The sequence below is a fragment of the Barbus barbus genome (assembly GCF_936440315.1).
Source record: "Barbus barbus genome assembly, chromosome: 8".
Classification (NCBI taxonomy): domain Eukaryota; kingdom Metazoa; phylum Chordata; class Actinopteri; order Cypriniformes; family Cyprinidae; genus Barbus; species Barbus barbus.
The window spans coordinates 14591099-14610799 of record NC_136736.1 but is presented as its reverse complement, the minus strand read 5'-3'; the positions used below and the strand labels follow the sequence as shown (position 1 = coordinate 14610799).

The following is a 19701-nucleotide window of genomic DNA, read 5'->3' as shown; positions in this document are numbered from 1 at the left end:
TCTTGACCATGTCTACGTATGTACCTAAATATAGGGTGACCATACATCCTCTTTTTCCTGAACATGTCCTCTTTTTGGACCTAAAAAAATTCATCAGGCTGGAATTTCTAATTTGCCCAAAATATTTAAGTCATGTAAAATATTTGAGTATTTAAGTCGTTGGATGCAGCTCGTGTTGGATGCAAGGTTGCCAACTCCACATTTATTGCATGGAATTGAGCTGATTTTAAACTGTTGTGGAGGGTTGATTTTCTCCCGTGGGTTAAAGGTGTGAAATATTGCATACATTACATTTGACTGAAATGCTTTTATTGACACATTTTGCATTCTACCTAAGTTAAAACTGTGGTAGATGTTAAGTTTTGTGAATGATGGCCAATGAAAGCCTTTTAGCTGTGTGTATGATCAATCTGCACTGAACTGCTGCCATGTGATTGGCTGAATAGATATTTGCATTAACAAGCAGTTGAATAGGTGTACCCAATAAAGTGGTCGTTAAGTGTAAATATAGGGTAGTGGTTTACAGCTTCCCTGAAGATGCATTAGTTGATATCATTGTCCATCGTCTGCAGTAAAAGCACTCGTCTAGAAAGTTTCAATGTGTGTTTTTATTGTGACTAAACAAAAGGACACATCTGTATGTACATTTGTTTTTATGTTCAAGACCATTAGATATCTGATGTGAAAAACCAATAGTCTGGTAAGCCTGCCTGCCTGCAATTTGTGAAATGTTATCAAAGACTTCCTCATCCTAGGGCTTCATGTCTCCTGTTTTATAATCAGCATCTTACACATGTACTAATCAGGGGCTTTAATCAGAACAAGAGAGACCCACAAATAACCAACTCATCTGCAGCAATTACGGACTTCCCTGTGCATGAGCCACATCTTGAGGTGAATCTCGCTGAGGTAGGATTAGTTTCAATGAAAATGCGGCTTGGTATAAAAAAGCTATTTAATTTGGGATATTTGTCTGATCTTCTCATTTGGGATTTTACAGTTGGATTTGCTTGTCAAAGTGTAAAGCCTAATGTGTTCTACTGATGTTCGTTTACTGAGAAAAACCGCCAGTGCTTTTGTCAGGCCACTAATAGTTGGTGAGAAAGGGTTGTTTAATCATCCATAAAAAGTGTTTATAGTACGTTCAAATATATATATTTTTTTTTTCTTCCTGCAGACATCCATGATGAGAATGGGCTGAGACCTGTTATGGTGTACATCCATGGTGGGTCCTACATGGAAGGTACAGGCAACATGATAGACGGCAGCATTCTGGCCAGCTACGGAAATGTAATCGTGGTGACCCTGAACTACAGGCTGGGAGTGCTGGGTAAGTCATTGGTTTTTCATTAAATGGTGGATGGTTTTGGTTATGGAATGTCTTGCTGACCTCCTGTTTTATATTCACCCTCCTACACACGTAATAAAGATATACACATGTGTTAAAGTGGTTCATGATCTCGAAATAGCTGAGAAATAAAAGGGGCATAGGCTTAAAAGTCACAGAATTTAAAATGAAGATTTAATTTTGTTTATTTGTTGAATAAAAAGAAGAGATAGAATGTTATGTAAATAAGACCTATGCAGCTATAGTCATGAAATGCAAACACAATATTTATGATTTTCTTATGAATCTTTTTCCTGTTGGAAGAAGTCCCAAATGAGTTCAGTTTCTTGACCGGTTATGCTTCAGTGTTATTGTGCTATTATATTATTTATTAATATTTAGAAGGAGCTTTTTTTTTCAGATGTAGTTTTTACGTTCTAGTAATTTGATGTGCATTTTGTCATTTTTATTGGTTTTTTTGGTAACACTTTAAGGACCAATTCTCACTATTATCTAGCTTATTAGCATGCATATTACTAGCATACTGACCATTTATTAGTACTTATAAAGCACATATTAATGCTTTTTCTGTATGACGTTTTCTGTATTTTAGATCCCTTAACCCTACCCATACCTAAACTTAACAACTACCTTACTATTAATACGCAGTAATTTGCAGTTTATCAAGGGATTTTTATTTATTTATTTTTTGCTAGTAAATTTTGTACTTAAACTTATTTTATATAAGATAATAAGGCAAAATGTCTCACTCATTTTATTTTATTTTAGGTTTTTCATGTTTAAATTTGATCTGTTTTCAGCTTTATTACAATTAATTCAATTGAAATGTAATAACTGAATTGACTGATGTTGTTTTACATAGCCAGTTTTAGTTTATTTGTCTTTGCATCATGACCAGGCAAATTTGCCCTCATAAAACATAATGATTATCTTCCACAAACTTGAGGAGGACAAATTCTGTATTTTCTCAATATGAGAAAGGAATGTTCCTACATTGATAGTCATCAAATTCAGAATTTGTGCTGTCTAAAAGTCCACTCTGGATTTCATAAACTTTCATTCCATTACAGTTATGCTTCAGTAGGACGTAGTATGATTAATAATTTACATTTAAGAATCTCAGTCTTTCAGCCTGTTACCTCTCCTATTGGATGTGGTGGGTAAATATTAAAGAGGACCATAGTTTTATTCACAGTCCTCCACTTCAGCTGTTCTTACAACTCATTATCAGCCACAGCTCTCTTTGAGGCTGGCTATATTTAGATGTGTTGGAGGAAAGGGTATAGGCCTCTGCAAAAGTGTGCACTGCAGGAAAATGGCAGTAGTTGGGGGAAAGAGAGGAAAGTGGCAGCAAGACTGAGGACAGGAGTGAGAGAGCGCGAGCGAGGCCTTTGTTAAACGTGTTTGTGCTTCTCTGCCTGACAGTGCTCAGCATGAAGGTGATGGAGATAGTCTAAAGTGTCTGGCTGTCTCCGTCTTTATGGAGAACAGTTTGAAGTGTGGTGGCAGTGAGTCCTAGATGGAGGGTAAAGTGAGATTGGAACATGTTCCCAAGCATATAAAATTGCAGGATCGTTTCCCTTTTGTACCCCTTCTTCAGAGAGCAAGAGCTCTTTCTCCATGACAAAAGTAATATTTTAACACCTCTGAGGTATCTTGGTTGCAGCGTGTGTGTGTATGTGTGTGTGTGCACTGCACAGACTGCTGTCTAGTTGGCCCATGCCCAGTCCGCCACCAGTGAGACAGATTTTCTCCTCAGCTGTTTTTAGACCTAGTGTTGTAATGGCTTTATCCAGCTTTTAGACACATGCTCACTGATTAGCCAAGGGTGAGAGGAGCGTTCCGGTGTGAAAATAGTGTTTGCAGAAAGTCATGCACTCCTTTCTTGAAATGGCTTGTTATTGAAATTGTGGCTGAACATTTAAACACATAGATACAGTGACAGTGTGGAATGCATAACAGGGTTGTCAGTGTCATAATCATGTGGGAAGTAATACGACTGCATGGGTGTTTATTTAGATTTATTTTATATAGGCTGCATGGGCATGCATGTGTACGGATGTGCATTTTTCTGTCAAATGTAACTGTTTGTGTGTGCTTTCATAGTAATTGCTTCATCTGCAGTGGGGCACATGTGGCCTGCCGATGATCCAGTGGAGGCTGTTAGAATGAACTGAGATGTGTCTCGGACACATGACTCTCTCTCTCTCTCTCTCTCTCTCTCTCTCTCTCTCTATCTCTCACACACATGGCAACGTGAACAGACTGCATATGTGCTTCATAATACAGCAGAATGGGTCTGTTTCTGCATTTTACACTTCATCTCTGTGCATTATGGGAAACTTAGTTCCAATTTGTCATGATGAAGTATTTATGTATGCAGCACAAAGTGAAGTATCACACAGCAGTACTGAACGGCTTTTTTTTTTTTTTTTTTAATTGTTTAAGAGATGGCTACCAAGAGCCTTGAAACATTTAAGGATAGTTCACCCAAAACTGTAAATGTAAATTGTATTGCCCTCATGTTGTTACAAACCTGTATTGCTTTCTTTCTTCTGCTGAACACACACACACACACACACACACACACACAGGTCTCTATAATATTAATTTATTCCTGTGATATTCCACTACAATTCTTTTTTACAGAAATATTATTTATATCCTATGGGCCAGATTTTTTTTTACCAACAGCTTGCACCAGTGCAAACCATCTTTTTGTGTTAAAACAGAACTGTCAGGATTTAATAAAGATGTATTAAAACGAATCACGCAACACAATTGACTTACGTTAGCGCTTGTCAAATTATTGGTATTTGCGCCATTATTTAACGCCCCCAAAAAAGCATGTGTTAAACCAGGCTGTAATTTGTGCTGCTCTTGGTAGATTACGCAGGTCATTATGGAAATGATCTGGCTATGTTCTTTAATATGCCCATTGTTAGTGAATCACGCACATATTTTTCCCCTCCCTTCAGCGTTTTTATTAAATTGCGCTCTAACGCTAATTTGCCCTGTTTAGTAAATCTGGCCCAAATTGTTTTGAACAGTAGTCAAGTTTTAGAACTAAATGTTTTGGAACAGTAGTATTTACCAAGTATTTAGATTGTGTGTGTGTGTGAAATAGCAGTCCTTAAGTCTTTCTAGTGATCTATAAGCCAGCATCTTTAACTTTGGTCATTGGTTATAGGCATTATTTGTGACTATAAGTATGAACAGTTCAATTTGATTGCTTCACATCTGTTAGTAAATATTACTGTAATTCCTAAACAGTGACAATGAGAATGTAGCCAATCCCGGTAACACTTTAGAATACTGACCCTTTGTTAATGAATAACTACACAGGAACAAGTGACTAATGCACTATTAAAATTGTAATAAGTACTACCTAACAAGAAACTCTGATTATTGATTTAGTAAGTTGTAGTGCTCAGTTGAAACCGGTAGTTTGCTATTAGCTAATCAATAACAACTATGTTTTTTATATATATGTGACCCTGGACCACAAAACCAGTCTTACGTCGCTGGGGTATATTTGTATCAATAGCCAAAAATACATTGTATGGGTCAAAATTATAGATTTTTCTTTTATGCCAAAAATCAGTAGGACATTAAGTAAAGATCATGTTTCATGAAGATATTTTGTAAATTTCCTTCTGTAAATATATTAAAACTTAATTTTTGATTAGTAATATGCATTGCTAAGAACTTCATTTAGACGATTTTCTCAATATTTCATTTTTTTTTTTGCAGCCTCAGATTCCAGATTTTCAAATGGCTGTATCTCGGCCAAATATTGACCTATCACAACAAACTATACATCAATGGAAAGCTTATTTATTCAAAAATAGGCCTGGTTTTGGCTTTTGAAAATTATGACTGGTTTTGTGGTCCAGGGTTACATATATCCTGGAGAACTGCTAAGAACTACTGTATATAGGTTCATAATTAATGTGAATTATGCCTAATGTATAATTAATTCTAAAATGAAGATCATGGTAACCCACAAGTAATCTCAGGAATTATCAAATTCTTCTGAAGGAACTACTAATTACTTGGATCAGTATTCTAACCCTCTAAATCATGAATTATTAAATCACAAAGTATTATTTTTTTTCGACACATTTGTTTTTATTTTTTAAACACGTGAGTAATCATGCCATTTTTTTATTTTATTAATATATATATATATATATATATATATATATATATATATATATATATATATATCTCTACACTCACCTAAAGGATTATTAGGAACACCTGTTCAATTTCTCAATGCAATTATCTAATCAACCAATCACATGGCAGTTGCTTCAATGCATTTAGGGGTGTGGTCCTGGTCAAAACAATCTCCTGAACTCCAAACTGAATGTCAGAATGGGAAAGAAAGGTGATTTAAGCAATTTTGAGCGTGGCATGGTTGTTGGTGCCAGACGGGCCAGTCTGAGTATTTCACAATCTGCACAGTTACTGGGATTTTCACGCACAACCATTTCTAGGGTTTACAAAGAATGGTGTGAAAAGGGAAAAACATCCAGTATGCGCCAGTCCTGTGGGCGAAAATTCCTTGTTGATGCTAGAGGTCAGAGGAGAATGGGCCGACTGATTCAAGCTGATAGAAGAGCAACTTTGACTGAAATAACCACTCGTTACAACCGAGGTATGCAGCAAAGCATTTGTGAAGCCACAACACGCACAGCCTTGAGGCGGATGGGCTACAACAGCAGAAGACCCCACCGGGTACCACTCATCTCCACTACAAATAGGAAAAAGAGGCTACAATTTGCACGAGCTCACCAAAATTGGACGGTTGAAGACTGGAAAAATGTTGCCTGGTCTGATGAGTCTCGATTTCTGTTGAGACATTCAGATGGTAGAGTCAGAATTTGGCGTAAACAGAATGAGAACATGGATCCATCATGCCTTGTTACCACTGTGCAGGCTGGTGGTGGTGGTGTAATGGTGTGGGGGATGTTTTCTTGGCACACTTTAGGCCCCTTAGTGCCAACTGGGCATCGTTTAAATGCCACGGCCTACCTGAGAATTGTTTCTGACCATGTCCATCCCTTTATGACCACCATGTACCCATCCTCTGATGGCTCCTTCCAGCAGGATAATGCACCATGTCACAAAGCTTGAATCATTTCAAATTGGTTTCTTGAACATGACAATGAGTTCACTGTACTAAAATGGCCCCCACAGTCACCAGATCTCAACCCAATAGAGCATCTTTGGGATGTGGTGGAACGGGAGCTTCATGCCCTGGATGTGCATCCCACAAATCTCCATCAACTGCAAGATGCTATCCTATCAATATGGGCCAACATTTCTAAAGAATGCTTTCAGCACCTTGTTGAATCAATGCCACGTAGAATTAAGGCAGTTCTGAAGGCGAAAGGGGGTCAAACACAGTATTAGTATGGTGTTCCTAATAATCCATTAGGTGAGTGTGTATATTATATTATATTTTGAGGGCATTACATATATGTCCACTGTAGTGGACACCATGCATCAAACATATACAAAGTGAATCAATAGATCTAAATGTGTGGTCTTAAAAAAACATGTTTTTAAAATATTAACTATGTGAAAATTGTTTGAATGCACATAAGAACATTCAGTAAGAGCAAGCTATGTCATGACAGGACAGAAATGTGAAGTGTAACAAACAAAACATGAGTGTGTGTCTATGGGACAGGGGTGTGTAGGGGTGAGTGGGGCTGAGTGGGGCTGTGTGGGGCAGTGTGGGGGGATATCTGCACTCATACAGTATACATGTATAAATACATACACTTATATTTACACCTAATAAATAAATATAGACTGTAAGCATTGAAATAAATGATCAAATCGGAATAATATTTAATAATTTTGTTCAATAAAATTATTCAAGTGTAAATTATATCATCATTTTAATAAAGCATACAAATAAGGCAGAGCCTATATATAGGCCCATAGGCAGAATTATACCCTTTGGTGCATGACGTCAACTGTAGTGGACCGATATATTTTCTGTCACAGAAAAAAAATGTACAAGAAACATATTGTTCAAAAATATTGGAAAATAATTTTTGTACCTGTCTGGTTTTCTGAGAATAAAAGTATTTAACACTTATTCCCAAGGTACATGGTGCATCCACTTTTCAAGCCGCCATCTTGAACATATTACGCAATATCTTAAAACAAAACAAAAAATAGATAAAAATGCAACAATTAAATAGAATTGTAGACAACACTTTAGGGGTTCGCCAGTTGGTGGTTGGGAAATGATGCCACATCCTAAATGGTTCAAAATGGCTTCCAAATAGCTGTCCACTGTAGTGACCACGATGCATCAGAGGGCTGAAGTGAAAAGCATGTAAGCATTGTAAGCTTTTGAATAAATGTAAGGTTTTGGATAGTAATGTCTCATGTGTTACTACAGCCTTCTGAACAAATTACTAATTATTTGGATGAGTATTCTAAAGTGAAGATCGCGGTAACCCACTAGTAATGATTTAAGTGTTACCAAATCTAGCAAAATACTAACCAAAACCATACAAAAACCTTAAAAGTTTACAGTGACTTCGATCTTCACTTTAGAATACTGATCCAAAAAATTAGTAATTCCTTTAGAAGGATGTAGTATCACCTGAATAGTTACTATCCAGTACTTTACAAAACTCTCAAAACTTACAGTGATTTCAGTCATTAGGGAGTTATCATGATCTTCACTTTAGAATACTAATCCAAATAATTAGTAATTCCTTCTGAAGAATTTGGTAATACTTGAGTCATTACTAGTGGGTTACCATAACCTTTACTTTAGAATTAATTATACATTATGTATTATTCAAATTAATTATGTACCTGTATACAGTAGTAGAATTTCTTAGGGAAGTATGAAAAAATAATAGTTACTGATTAGCTAATAGTGAACTACCACATTCAACTAAGCACGATCACTCACTAATCAGAGTTTCTTGTAAGTTACTAGTAGCTACTAAAGTGCTAATATAGCATTACTCATGTGTTCTTGAGTAGTTATTCATTAGTGATGGAACAGTATTTTAAAGTTTTACCAAGTTCCCTGTATAACTGATTTCTTGCTGAACCTCTAGTAGACATGCACATCGAAAATCTAGAGATTTTACAGTCTATAACCGTAAAACTGTACTGCAGAGAGTCCTGCAGAATCTCACTCAGGCTTTTGTCAAGCAAGACACTATAAAACCTTCCCAAATCACCCTCTGAGTCGTTTAGCAGACAGTAGCTTACGCTAATAGACCCCTCTGCAGTGGGTCAATCTCTGTGGAGCCTTTATCCTATTCACTTCTGTCTCTGTCAGTCTGTCTGGCCTGGAAGGCTCCTACAGTTTCCCTGAGGCCTCTGTGAGTAGAGTCTCCATAGCAGGGCAAGGACAGGCACAGCCCAGGGGAGGAAGGACAAATGGGCTTCGGTCCTCTGAAATGCTTGCATATGGGAAGAGAAATAGAGAGATTAGGGCTTTTTTTCGGGTTGCATTTTAAGCAATAGCAATATAATGACGCAGCAATAATGGTGAGAATGTGCTTGGGTGTCTGTGGGCATGTAATGCTGTCCTCAAATGCCGAAAGCCAGAGTTGTGGTCTCGTGGTAGTTTTAATGACTTTGCTTTCTTTTGCTCAAAAACAGAGAGAGGATAGGAGAGGTGATGTAAGGTAATGGCAAAAGAGGTCAGTGGAGGACTGCTGCAGGTAAATGTGTTGAGAGTTAGAGTGGACAGCAGTGAGGGATCACAGACTATTGAGTAGATTAAAGATAGCATGTCAACATTAGGAGAGGAAGGGCAGAAGAGGCTGCTATGAGAACGGGAGAGATGACATGGGAAACAGGGAATAGAAGAAAGAGCATAAATTGTTATGGACGTTAGCGCGTGTTTCACGCATATTCTTCGAGGAAAAAGATTTGAGTTCAGCCTGAATTGATTCATGTGAAGATGGGCAGATCCAACTTAAAATATTAATATCTTTGTTACTACTTTTATATAGAGATGATCGATCCTCCTGTGTAAATACTACTCCAAGTGATTTTAAACTCCTGATTTCACTATTTATTTATTAAGGAATCGGGATGGGAATCTCTAGGCACATCTCTAGGTTATGATTCAGAAGGCTGCACTGTGATCATAAAACGATTATTGGTGCATCTCAATGCTTTTTTTTTCTGTATAGTTTTTCTTTTTCTCACTTGGTAATTGTATTTTAAATTATCTATAGTGAATTTGCTTCCACTATCTGTTATTAATTAAACAAATGGAAGAGTTGCAATTCTTGATCTCATTAATTACTTTGTTTTGTGCATTTCCATTAGATTGCTTATATAAGTAGGCTACTTTTTTAAATAATTGCAAATTAATAATAAATTAAACCAATTGTATGTTAAGAATTATAACAAACTAAAAATAGATTCAAAACATACAAGTGTTATGTGTTAGTTCCTGTTTTTTCCTTATTTGGTTTGTTTCCTGTTTCCATTCATTTATTTGTCTTATTATCATTCAGTCTGATCACCTGTGTTCTATTATCTCATCAGTTCATTTTGTTTGGTTCTTGCTTATAAGTCCTCAGTTCTCCTCTAGCCTTTGTCTTGATGTTTTTGATTGGAATATGTATGTTGAAGATTCAGTTCTCCTGTCCCTTGTTCTGTATGTACGTTTACTCTCTTGTCGTGCACGTTACTATAACCACATCCCGTGACAACAAGCAAATATAAAGCAATAAGTGGAACAAAGAAACATATTACAAGCGATAAACAAAAATGACTTTCAATATCTGAGAGTGCTTTGAGTATGTGAAAGTTTCCAGACAGACACAGTTATGGATTTTTCTCTTTTTCTCAGCATTATTGTCGTTTAATTATTACTGATGACTTCAGCGGCAGGTTTAATAGGCTGCATTCACACTAATGCACAGATATGTTTCAACATATCAAATGTTTTGCTCGGTCCTTAAAACATAACTGACTGCCATTTACATTAATCTTGCATTGCAAAAGCATTTGGAGATTCAAGTTAATTGAACTGTACATACAGAGCAATGCACAGCTGCAAACACACACAAAGTGTATTTAGTATGTACTGCATTCCAAATGGCATAATGTAAGAGGAAACACTGACATATTGGCAGGTGAAAGGACAAGTTTCTCGCATACATTCTGAAATTTTCAGAATCAATTCAGAATCATTAATGACAGACTTGCAATGCATTCAATTTTTTTTTCTCCCACCCCTATAATTTTGCATGAAAATTACCATAGTATAACCTTAAAGGTAAATACTATTACTAACAACAACAACAATTGTATTACTATTACTAAATAGTTCTCATAGTTCTTATTTATTCTTAATATGAAACTACCTTTATGAACCTATAAACTATATGAACAATTTAAAATATTTAACTGTTTCATGACGTGTTAGTTCAGGTTGTAATATGCCATGTTATCCTAAAAAGAATTGTAATGATATTTATGAATTATTACCTTATGATGTTTATGTAAAACATTACCTTGAAAAACATATTTTTTTAACAACTTTTAGGTTTAAGAATAGTATTTAATGTTGCTGAATTAACCTAAATACATCAATTTATACCAACAAAACTGTATTTGATATATTTTAATGGGTTAAATCAGGTACAAATATCTCTTAAAGGTAAGAGTTGTGGGTCATCACGTTTACATTGTACTCAATCCCTGATATTTAAAAGAACTGATTTTATTTTTGCTTTTTCCCCTTTATAATTCCCTGTTTTTTCTGTACTTTATTGATAAAAAATTTAAATAATAATAAAAAAAAAAATGCAAAGGATAGGATGGATGAGGAAGGAGGTTTAGGCTGAGAAATTGAGGTGACTGCCTGAGGGGAGTCTTCAAAGCGTGACACATGCAGTGCATACAGCGCTGGTTAACGTCTTCCCATTACAATCAGCTCAGAACACAAACAATAAGCAAACAAGCCTCTTTCGAATGGCACTGATGCCCAAGGCGGGTGAGAAAGCTGATTTGCCAGAACCAAAAGAATAAAAACAAAACCTAATTAAAGACAGATCAAGCCCCAACTGATGTTTCCCTTTTGACACATAAACACACACCTCTAATGGCTTTTCGAAACGCAAACCTCTAGGATTTATATAAATGAGCAGAATCCTCTCCGGATGATGCAAGCCCCCTTGTAATGATTATTCAGACATTTTGAATCATCGTGGCCCCGTGAGAGGGTCTGGCAGCTCTGATAAGGAAGGCTACCTTGAGAGCCACTTGTTGAAATTCCTCAATTTTGTAATTTTACCTTGTAGCATGAATATTTCAAACATTAAATGTTTGCTTTTTTTTTTTTTTTTTTAATGATTGTTGAAAAAAAAAATTAAATGAACAAGTCATTGTTGATAAAGATTTTGCTTTTACAATAGCTTTTGTCTTAAGAACCTTTAAGGAATGCAGAATAAAATCAGCCCCAGTTCTGCCCTTATAAATGTGGATGTCTATGCTTGGCTTCCATTGTAAAGGTCATTGTTGTCATATTTCTCTGTAAAGCCAGTATTATAATGGGCTCTGAAGTATTTTTTTTTAAAACCACACGCCATCTATTTGTGAGAAGAAAAACACATTGTGTACTCAGCATTGTATTGATTGATTGATTGTTAAATAGAAAGTTCAAAAGAACAACATGTATTTAAAAAATATATATATATACAAAGTTAAAGACTTTACTGTCCATTTTAACCATTTGAATGTGTCAAATATATTAATTCATTAAAAAAATGATCCCAAAGATAAAGCACTTTATGAAAATTCAAGCCAAATTTAAGACAACAAAAATTAGAATGAATTGATTAAAGACCAACTTTGAATGATGGTTTATGAATGTGAATGTGGTAAACTGCAGCTTACCTATTTCTACATGTTGTTTATATAAATTAATGTGTTTAGGTTAATTTTGAGTTAAAAACGAGTAAACGTCTCAGGTTACGTATGTAACCATGGTTCCCTGAAGGGAACGAGACGCTGCGTCGAAAACACATATGGGAACGCCTTCAGCGTGACCAGGCTCTGAATATGATGTGTAATCAGTCAAACAAGGGCGAGGCGTCACGGGCGGGGTGACGTCACGACCAGGAAGCATATAAGCACGTGCGGTGGAGCCGGCTTCAGCTTCACGTCATGAAGCAAGCGCTGGCAGGGATGCCGGAAGTGTGGCAACGCGACGCAGCGTCTCGTTCCCTTCAGGGAACCATGGTTACATACGTAACCTGAGACGTTCCCTTCCAGGAACTTCGAGCTGCGTCGAAAACGCATATGGGAACGAGATACCAATGCCGCCAGACTGACAAGTCCCTGCCTGGTGTCAGGACGAAAGGACAGAGGAGCCGGGAGTGGCTCGGATGTCGAGGTCATAGAACCTAACGAAAGTCAGGGGCGTGGACCACCCAGCTGCGTTGCAGATGTCCTGCATGGAACACCTGCCCAGAAGGCCTTGGAGGCCGCCACACCTCGGGTTGAGTGCGCTCTGACTCCCACCGGCGGGGGGAGCTCAGAGGCCTCGTATGCCAAAGCCATGGCACCCACAATCCACCTACTAAGAGGAGGGCTTCGTAGCAGGAAGACCCCTCTTAGGCGGACCATAGCACACGGGCAGCTGGTCCGCTTTCTCCACAGGGAGGACCTGTGGATGTATGCATCTAGTGCTCGCACTGGACACATACGGTTGTGCTTCTCCTGGTCTGGCTCCCCGAAGGGAGGAGGACAGAAGGCCTGCAGTACGACCGGCTGTGGAACGACCGATGGGACCTTCGGAACATACCCCACGCGGGGGTAGAGGAATACTTTCGCCGAACCGGGCGCAAAGTGAATAGAGGCCGTAGTCAGGGCCTGAAGGTCACTCACCCTCCTCAGAGAGGTGATAGCCAATAAGAAAACGGTCTTGATAGTGAGGAGTCTCTCAGTTATCTCCTGAATGGGCTCGAAAGGTGCATTGCACAGAGCCTCCAGAACCACAGCCAGATCCCACGTAGGGACGAGATCGTACCGGAGGCCTCAGCCTCAGCACACCGCGGAGGAAACGTGTAACCAGGGGGTGTCTACCCACTGACTGGCCACCGGTAAGGGCGTGGTATGACGAAATAGCTGCCACGTAGACCTTAACAGTGTAATGGGTTACCCCTGCGGAGAAACGGGCCTGCAGGAACTCCAGTACTGCACCAACGGGGCAGTTGACTGGGTCGAGCTGGCGGTCGCCGCACCAAGAAGTGAAGAGCCTCCACTTCAAGGCGTACAGTTTCCTCGTAGAGGGAGCTCTGGATTGGAGGATGGTCTCGACAACCTCGGTTGACAGACCGGAAGCTATGAGCTGTGCCCCCTCAGGGGTCACACCAACAGCTTCCATCCCTCCGGGCGAGGGTGCACCTCGGTGCCCCCGGCCTGTGAGAGGAGGTCCCTCCTGACGGGCACTTCCCACGGAGTGCCGTCGAGGAGAGATAGCAGGTCCGAGAACCATACTCGACCCGGCCAGAACGGTGCTACTAACAGTAGACTGACCTCGTCCCGGCGCACTCTCGCCAGAACTCCAGGGAGCAGAGCGATCGGGGGGAAGGCGTACAGACGGAGCCTCGGCCACATCTGTACCATAGCGTCCAGTCCTAGAGGAGCTGGAGGGGTCAGCGAGAACCAGAGAGGACATTGTGCTGACTCTTGAGTCGCAAAGAGGTCCACCTGGGCCTGGCCGAAAATACCCCAAATCTGCTTCACCACCTCGGGGTGAAGCCTCCATTCCCCGGGCCTCAGCCCCTGCCTTGACAGGATGTCTGCTCCCACATTGAGATGCCCAGGTATATGCATAGCTCTCAGAGATAAGAGCTTGCCCTGGGACCACACAAGGATCTGGTGTGCCAGCCTGTACAAGGGGCGCGACCGCAGACCTCCTTGGTGGTTGATGTAAGAGACCACTGCCGTGCTGTCGGTGCGCACCAGCACGTGGTGATCTCTCAGGTCTGGGAGGAAGTGCTTGAGTGCACGGAACACCGCTAACATCTCTAGCCGATTGATATGCCACGTCAGGTGGCAACCTCTCCACAGACCGCGGGCAGGGTGGCCACTCATGACCGCACCCCAACCGGTGGGGGAAGCGTCCATCGCTAGCGAGACGCGGCGACAAGGAGCTCCCAACACCGGGCCCTGGGACAAGAACCAAGGATTCCTCCACATGTCGAAGGCACGGACACAACGGCGTGACACTTTGACAGCGCGGAGTGAGTTTCCCCTCAGGGAGACCCCCTTGGTCTTGAGCCACCACTGTAGGAGTCTCATGTACAGCAGGCCAGAAGGTATCACGCTGGACGCAGCTGCCATGAGCCCCAGCAGTCTCTGACACTGCTTGACAGTGAGTGACCGGCCTTCTCGCACTCTCCTGACTGTAGTAAGGATCGACTCGATCCGAGCAGGGGATAATCGTGCCTGCATCGTGGTCGAATCCCACACCACGCCTAGATAAGTGATTCTCAGAACCGGAAAAAGCACACTATTCTTGGCGTTCAGTCTCAACCCCAGTTCTTTCATGTGGGCGAGAACGACATCTCGATGCCGAACCGCCAACCGCTCTGATTGAGCGAGGATCAACCAATCGTCGATATAATTGAGTCACGACTGATTTGAGTCACGACCTGCTTGATAGTAAGCATCCTGAACTTCAGCTTTCTGACTGAGCGGTTCAGTAGACGCAGATCCAGTATGGGCCTCAGCCCTCCATCCTTCTTCGGAACAATGAAGTACCGGCTGTAGAAACCGGACTGGGTCTCGTGAGGAGGAACCAACTCGATGGCTTCCGTCCTCAGCAGAGTACCAACTTCCTGTTCCACAACCAGAGCCTGCCCGGGGCGGACCGCAGTCATAACAACCCCGCAGAATGGCGGGGGTGGCCCGCCGAACTGAATAAGATAGCCTTTCGCTACGGTCTGCAGGACCCAAGGAGACACATTCGGCAGCCGCTGCCAGGCTGTCAAATGCTCTACTAAGGGAATCAGTCTCTCGAGACTGACCTCTGGTGCAGCCAGACCGCTGTCTTGAAGCGGCGCACCGGCAGGAGACGCGTAATCTGGCGGCTGAGGCGAGTTTCTCGGCTCCGCGCTGCCGGGCGGACAAACCTGAGAAATATACTCGCTGGGACCGGCTGTGCCCTGGAACAGCGGCAGGGTCAGCAGACAAGTACCTGGAGGGCACCGAGGGGAGACGGTCACCGTGTGTCGCGGTGTAAGCCGCTCCACCCCGGTAGGGGTCGTCCTCCATAGTCCTGGGGCTCACCCGTCAGGACCTCTGAACGAACCAGACCCTGCAAGGCAGGACCCAAAGAGACACATTCGGCAGCTCGCTGCCCAATGATCTTCTAAGGGAATCAGTCTCTCGAGACTGACCTCTGGGTTCAGAGAAGCGGCCAGACCGCTGTCTCGATGCGGCGCACCGGAATGAGACGCGTAATCTGGCGGCTGAGGCGAGTTTCTCGGCTCCGCGCTGCCGGGCGGACAAACCTGAGAAATATACTCGCTGGGACCGGCCGTGCCCTGGAACAGCGGCAGGGTCAGCAGACAAGTCCCTGGAGGGCACCGAGGTGAAGTGGTCACCGAGTGCGGCGGTGCAAGCCACTCCACCCCAGTAGGGGTCGCCCTCCGCGGTCCTGGGGCTCGCCCGTCAGGACCTTTTGCGCGAGGAGCTGGTATGTGGAGGAGGCTGCGCCCGCCCAGCAGCCACCTGAGTTTAGAGAGCGTGCATACCCTCTGCCCACCAAAGATGTTGTAAGCAGAGCAGGAGCCTTCAAAGGCGATGCCGTGGAGGGAGACAGATAGCTCGCAAGCGTCTGTTCAACCCGCGGCATCATCGCCGCATACCCGCGCTCATTCAGTTCCCGCGGGAACGACTGGCCGGGACGAGAAAATTTCACCCGCGATCTCGACACCTCGGTGAGGAGATCGGGGAAAACGGAAGGATCCTGTGTAGAAGTAGCTCTCTGGGGTGAGAGAGGCGGCGAAACCTCGTCAACGCTCGTCACATCAACCTCCTCGGAGGACGCAGCGTCAAGCCCTCGTCTCGGGGGAAGAGACCGCTTCCGAACCGAGAGACGGGGCGCCAGATCAGGCGCGGGAGGAGATAGGGACATGCCCGTCTGACTCTCGCCAGCCAGATCAGCCTTTTTCTCTTTTTTTTTTCTCTCCGCAAGCCCCGCGAGTGCAGCCGCCGCTCTGCCCTTTTTTTCTGATTTAAAGGGAGAAGCGGGACCGGCTTTATTCATTTTATGCTTGTGCAAACACTGCAGCTTACAAAGCTTTCATAGTTATATCATATTGGGGTGACAGAGGCGGCGAAACCTCGTGAACGCTTGTCACATCAACCTCCTCAGAGGAAGAGAGACGAAGCATTGAGCCCTCGTCTCGGGGAAGAGACAGCTTCCACACCGAGAGACGGGGCGCCAGATCTGGCTGATACGGGAGGAGATAGGGACATGCCCGTCTCACACTCGCCAGCCAGATCAGCCTGCGAGCCCCACGAGTGCAGCCGCCGCTCTGCCTCGGCAGCAGCGGGACCGGCACCGTGTGGGGAGCTCGCGAAGGCTCCCTTCTCGAAGAGAGCCCTCCGGGTGCGGAAACCGATTTTGCGTGCTCCGCAACCAGGCAGACCACGCGCAAATCGTGTGTGTCCTCGCTCATGATATAGCGAGGGCAAGGATGCACACACGACTCAAAACATGGTCTGAAAGCTTCACCCCTGAGCTTGCCCTTGGCTTTGGCATGATACTGAATGCTTTCCACTTAAAACTAGGACAAACAACAGTAAATAAGACTGACACACACAGAGCGCTTCGCTGAATGACAAAAAGCTGAAGCCGGCTCCGCCGCACGTGCTTATATGCTTCCTGGTCGTGACGTCACCCCGCCCGTGACGCCTCGCCCTTGTTTGACTGATTACACATCATATTACTGAATGCTTTCCACTTAAAACTAGGACAAACAACAGTAAATAAGACTGACACACACAGAGCGCTTCGCTGAATGACAAAAAGCTGAAGCCGGCTCCGCCGCACGTGCTTATATGCTTCCTGGTCGTGACGTCACCCCGCCCGTGACGCCTCGCCCTTGTTTGACTGATTACACATCATATTCAGAGCCTGGTCACGCTGAAGGCGTTCCCATATGCGTTTTCGACGCAGCTCGAAGTTCCTGGAAGGGAACATATATGTTCCCTTTTTCTTGTAGGCCTTACAAATTGATATAAATAAGGAATAAATAAATAGAATGCTATTTCCTGAATTCCAAATGAAATTTCTGGTAGCACACAGCTAATTCAATTCAAATGCCATCTCCAGAATTCAGCCTGTTCTTACATTCTTAATTTTGCCTAGCCCTGAAATATCTAGATCAAACAAATGTGCATGGTTGTTTACAGACCTGCAGACATCAGTCAACATTCTTCATCCTGTCATCTGACTCTCATCTCAGATATGCACAGTCTGGTATATCATATCTCCACACTGAAACAGGGAGCTCAATTTGCCCTCAAAGTGGAACTTCTTCATGAACCAGATATACTGGAGAGATCTGGTCTTGTTTTCACCATAACTCCAGATGGCCTGGTCCCTGTGAGAGGAGGAGACCTCACTGTGTTGATTGGTTAATCCTATAAATTCTGTCTGAAGATCTGTGGATGGCAGCTTGTCGCTCAGGGATGTAGTGTGCTGGGGCACAAGAGGGCAAAGGGTTAATGTGAATCTGGCCGCTGTCTCTTTGGCTGGTTCAAGCCTCGTGTTCAGTCATGCTTACCCTGTTTTGGGCGATGCGGAACTCTTTGCCCCTGCACACGTTCGGATGCTAATGTGCTGTTTGCTTGTTTTTGTTTTGAGCTGCGGCATAGCAGTGCCACTGGATGGAGGATGTAATTGTGTTGGGCATTAAATCTTGAAATTACAATCACATTGAGAGCATTGACAAAAGTAGGGAGAAACATAATGAGGCATAACGGAAAAGCCATGTAAACATCCAATGACCTGACCTTGACTTGACATGAGTCATTTAGGAACACTAAATTGTTTTATTTGTGTCAGTTCATTTACTGTTCTACCGGTAAATGGGGTTATAGAGGGCTCTCAACTGCAATCTACATGCAGCCAGTTACAAAAATTATTTTCTTTGTACAGTTCTCCAAACATGGATCACTTTGTTTGTTTGAGGGGTCAAATATCCTGTTGTGTGCTTGAATAAGCAATGCCTACATTAAAGGGATAATTTAACCAAAAAGGTTTTTTTTTTTCAAAATTATTTTATCGATGTCCTTACTACCTTTCTGGGCCTTGAACGTGTCAGTTGCGTTGCTGTCTATGCAGGGTCAGAAAGCTCTCTGATTTAATTAAACATATCTTAATTTGTGTTCTGAAGATGAATGAAGGTCTTACTGGTTTGGAACGACATGAGTAATTAATAACAATTTTCAACTATTCCTTTAAGATTCAAAAGTTTGGGGTTGGTAAGATTTGATTGATTGATTGATTGATTGATTGATTGATTGATTGATTGATTGATTGATTGATTGATTGATTGATTGGTTGATTCTTTAGCAAGGATGCATTAAATTGACAAAATAAAAAATGATGGTAAAGACGCTCGATCGATCGATCGATCAATCTTTTGTAACTGTCTATTCACAATAGAAAAATATGAAGCTGAAGCAGCACAACTTTTCAACATTGATAATAATAACATTGATAAGTTTCTTGAGCAGCAAATCAGAATATTAAAATGATTTCTGAAGAATAATGTGACACTGAATACTGGCGTAATGGCTGATGAAAAATATGTAAATATATTACAATAGAAAATAATCATTTGAAAATGTAATAATATTTCACAATATCACTGTTTTTACTTTGTGTTTAATTAAATAAATTCAGCCTTTGTGAGCATAAAAGACTTTCAAAACCATTAAAAAATATTGCAGAACCTAAACTTTTGAACAGTGGTGTATATAGTGTAACATTGACTGAATAACAGTAAATAAATAAATAAGTAAATATCCTTAGACTGATTACTTTAGATGAACATACCTACACTTATAACACTATGGTTAATCCAGTGCGAAGCCAATATGACTGTTGATTTGAGTATGAACATCTTATCTAACATCACAAGTAAAATCACAAAAGATTATTGAAAGGAGTTCCAAAATAAAATATATGCTTTGCATCACATGATAGCAGCTGATATAGCATACTCTGTGTACTGCCAAAGGACCAGCAACAGGAATCAAAATGCAGCACCCATTTAAACGCATCAGATCATAATGTCATGTTTCTTGTC

The 19701-nt window shown here is 41.8% G+C and overlaps 1 protein-coding gene across 1 annotated transcript in view; it reads left to right on the top strand.

Annotated features, from left to right (window-relative positions):
- The window catches only part of LOC306873897 (neuroligin-4, X-linked-like), a 103734-nt gene that overhangs the window by 29374 nt on the left and 54659 nt on the right, over positions 1–19701 (top strand). The window contains exon 3 of the mRNA XM_079423429.1: positions 1178–1330. Within this exon, the coding sequence (XP_079279555.1) occupies positions 1178–1330 (153 nt within the window). The remainder of the gene's footprint in view (positions 1–1177; positions 1331–19701) is intronic.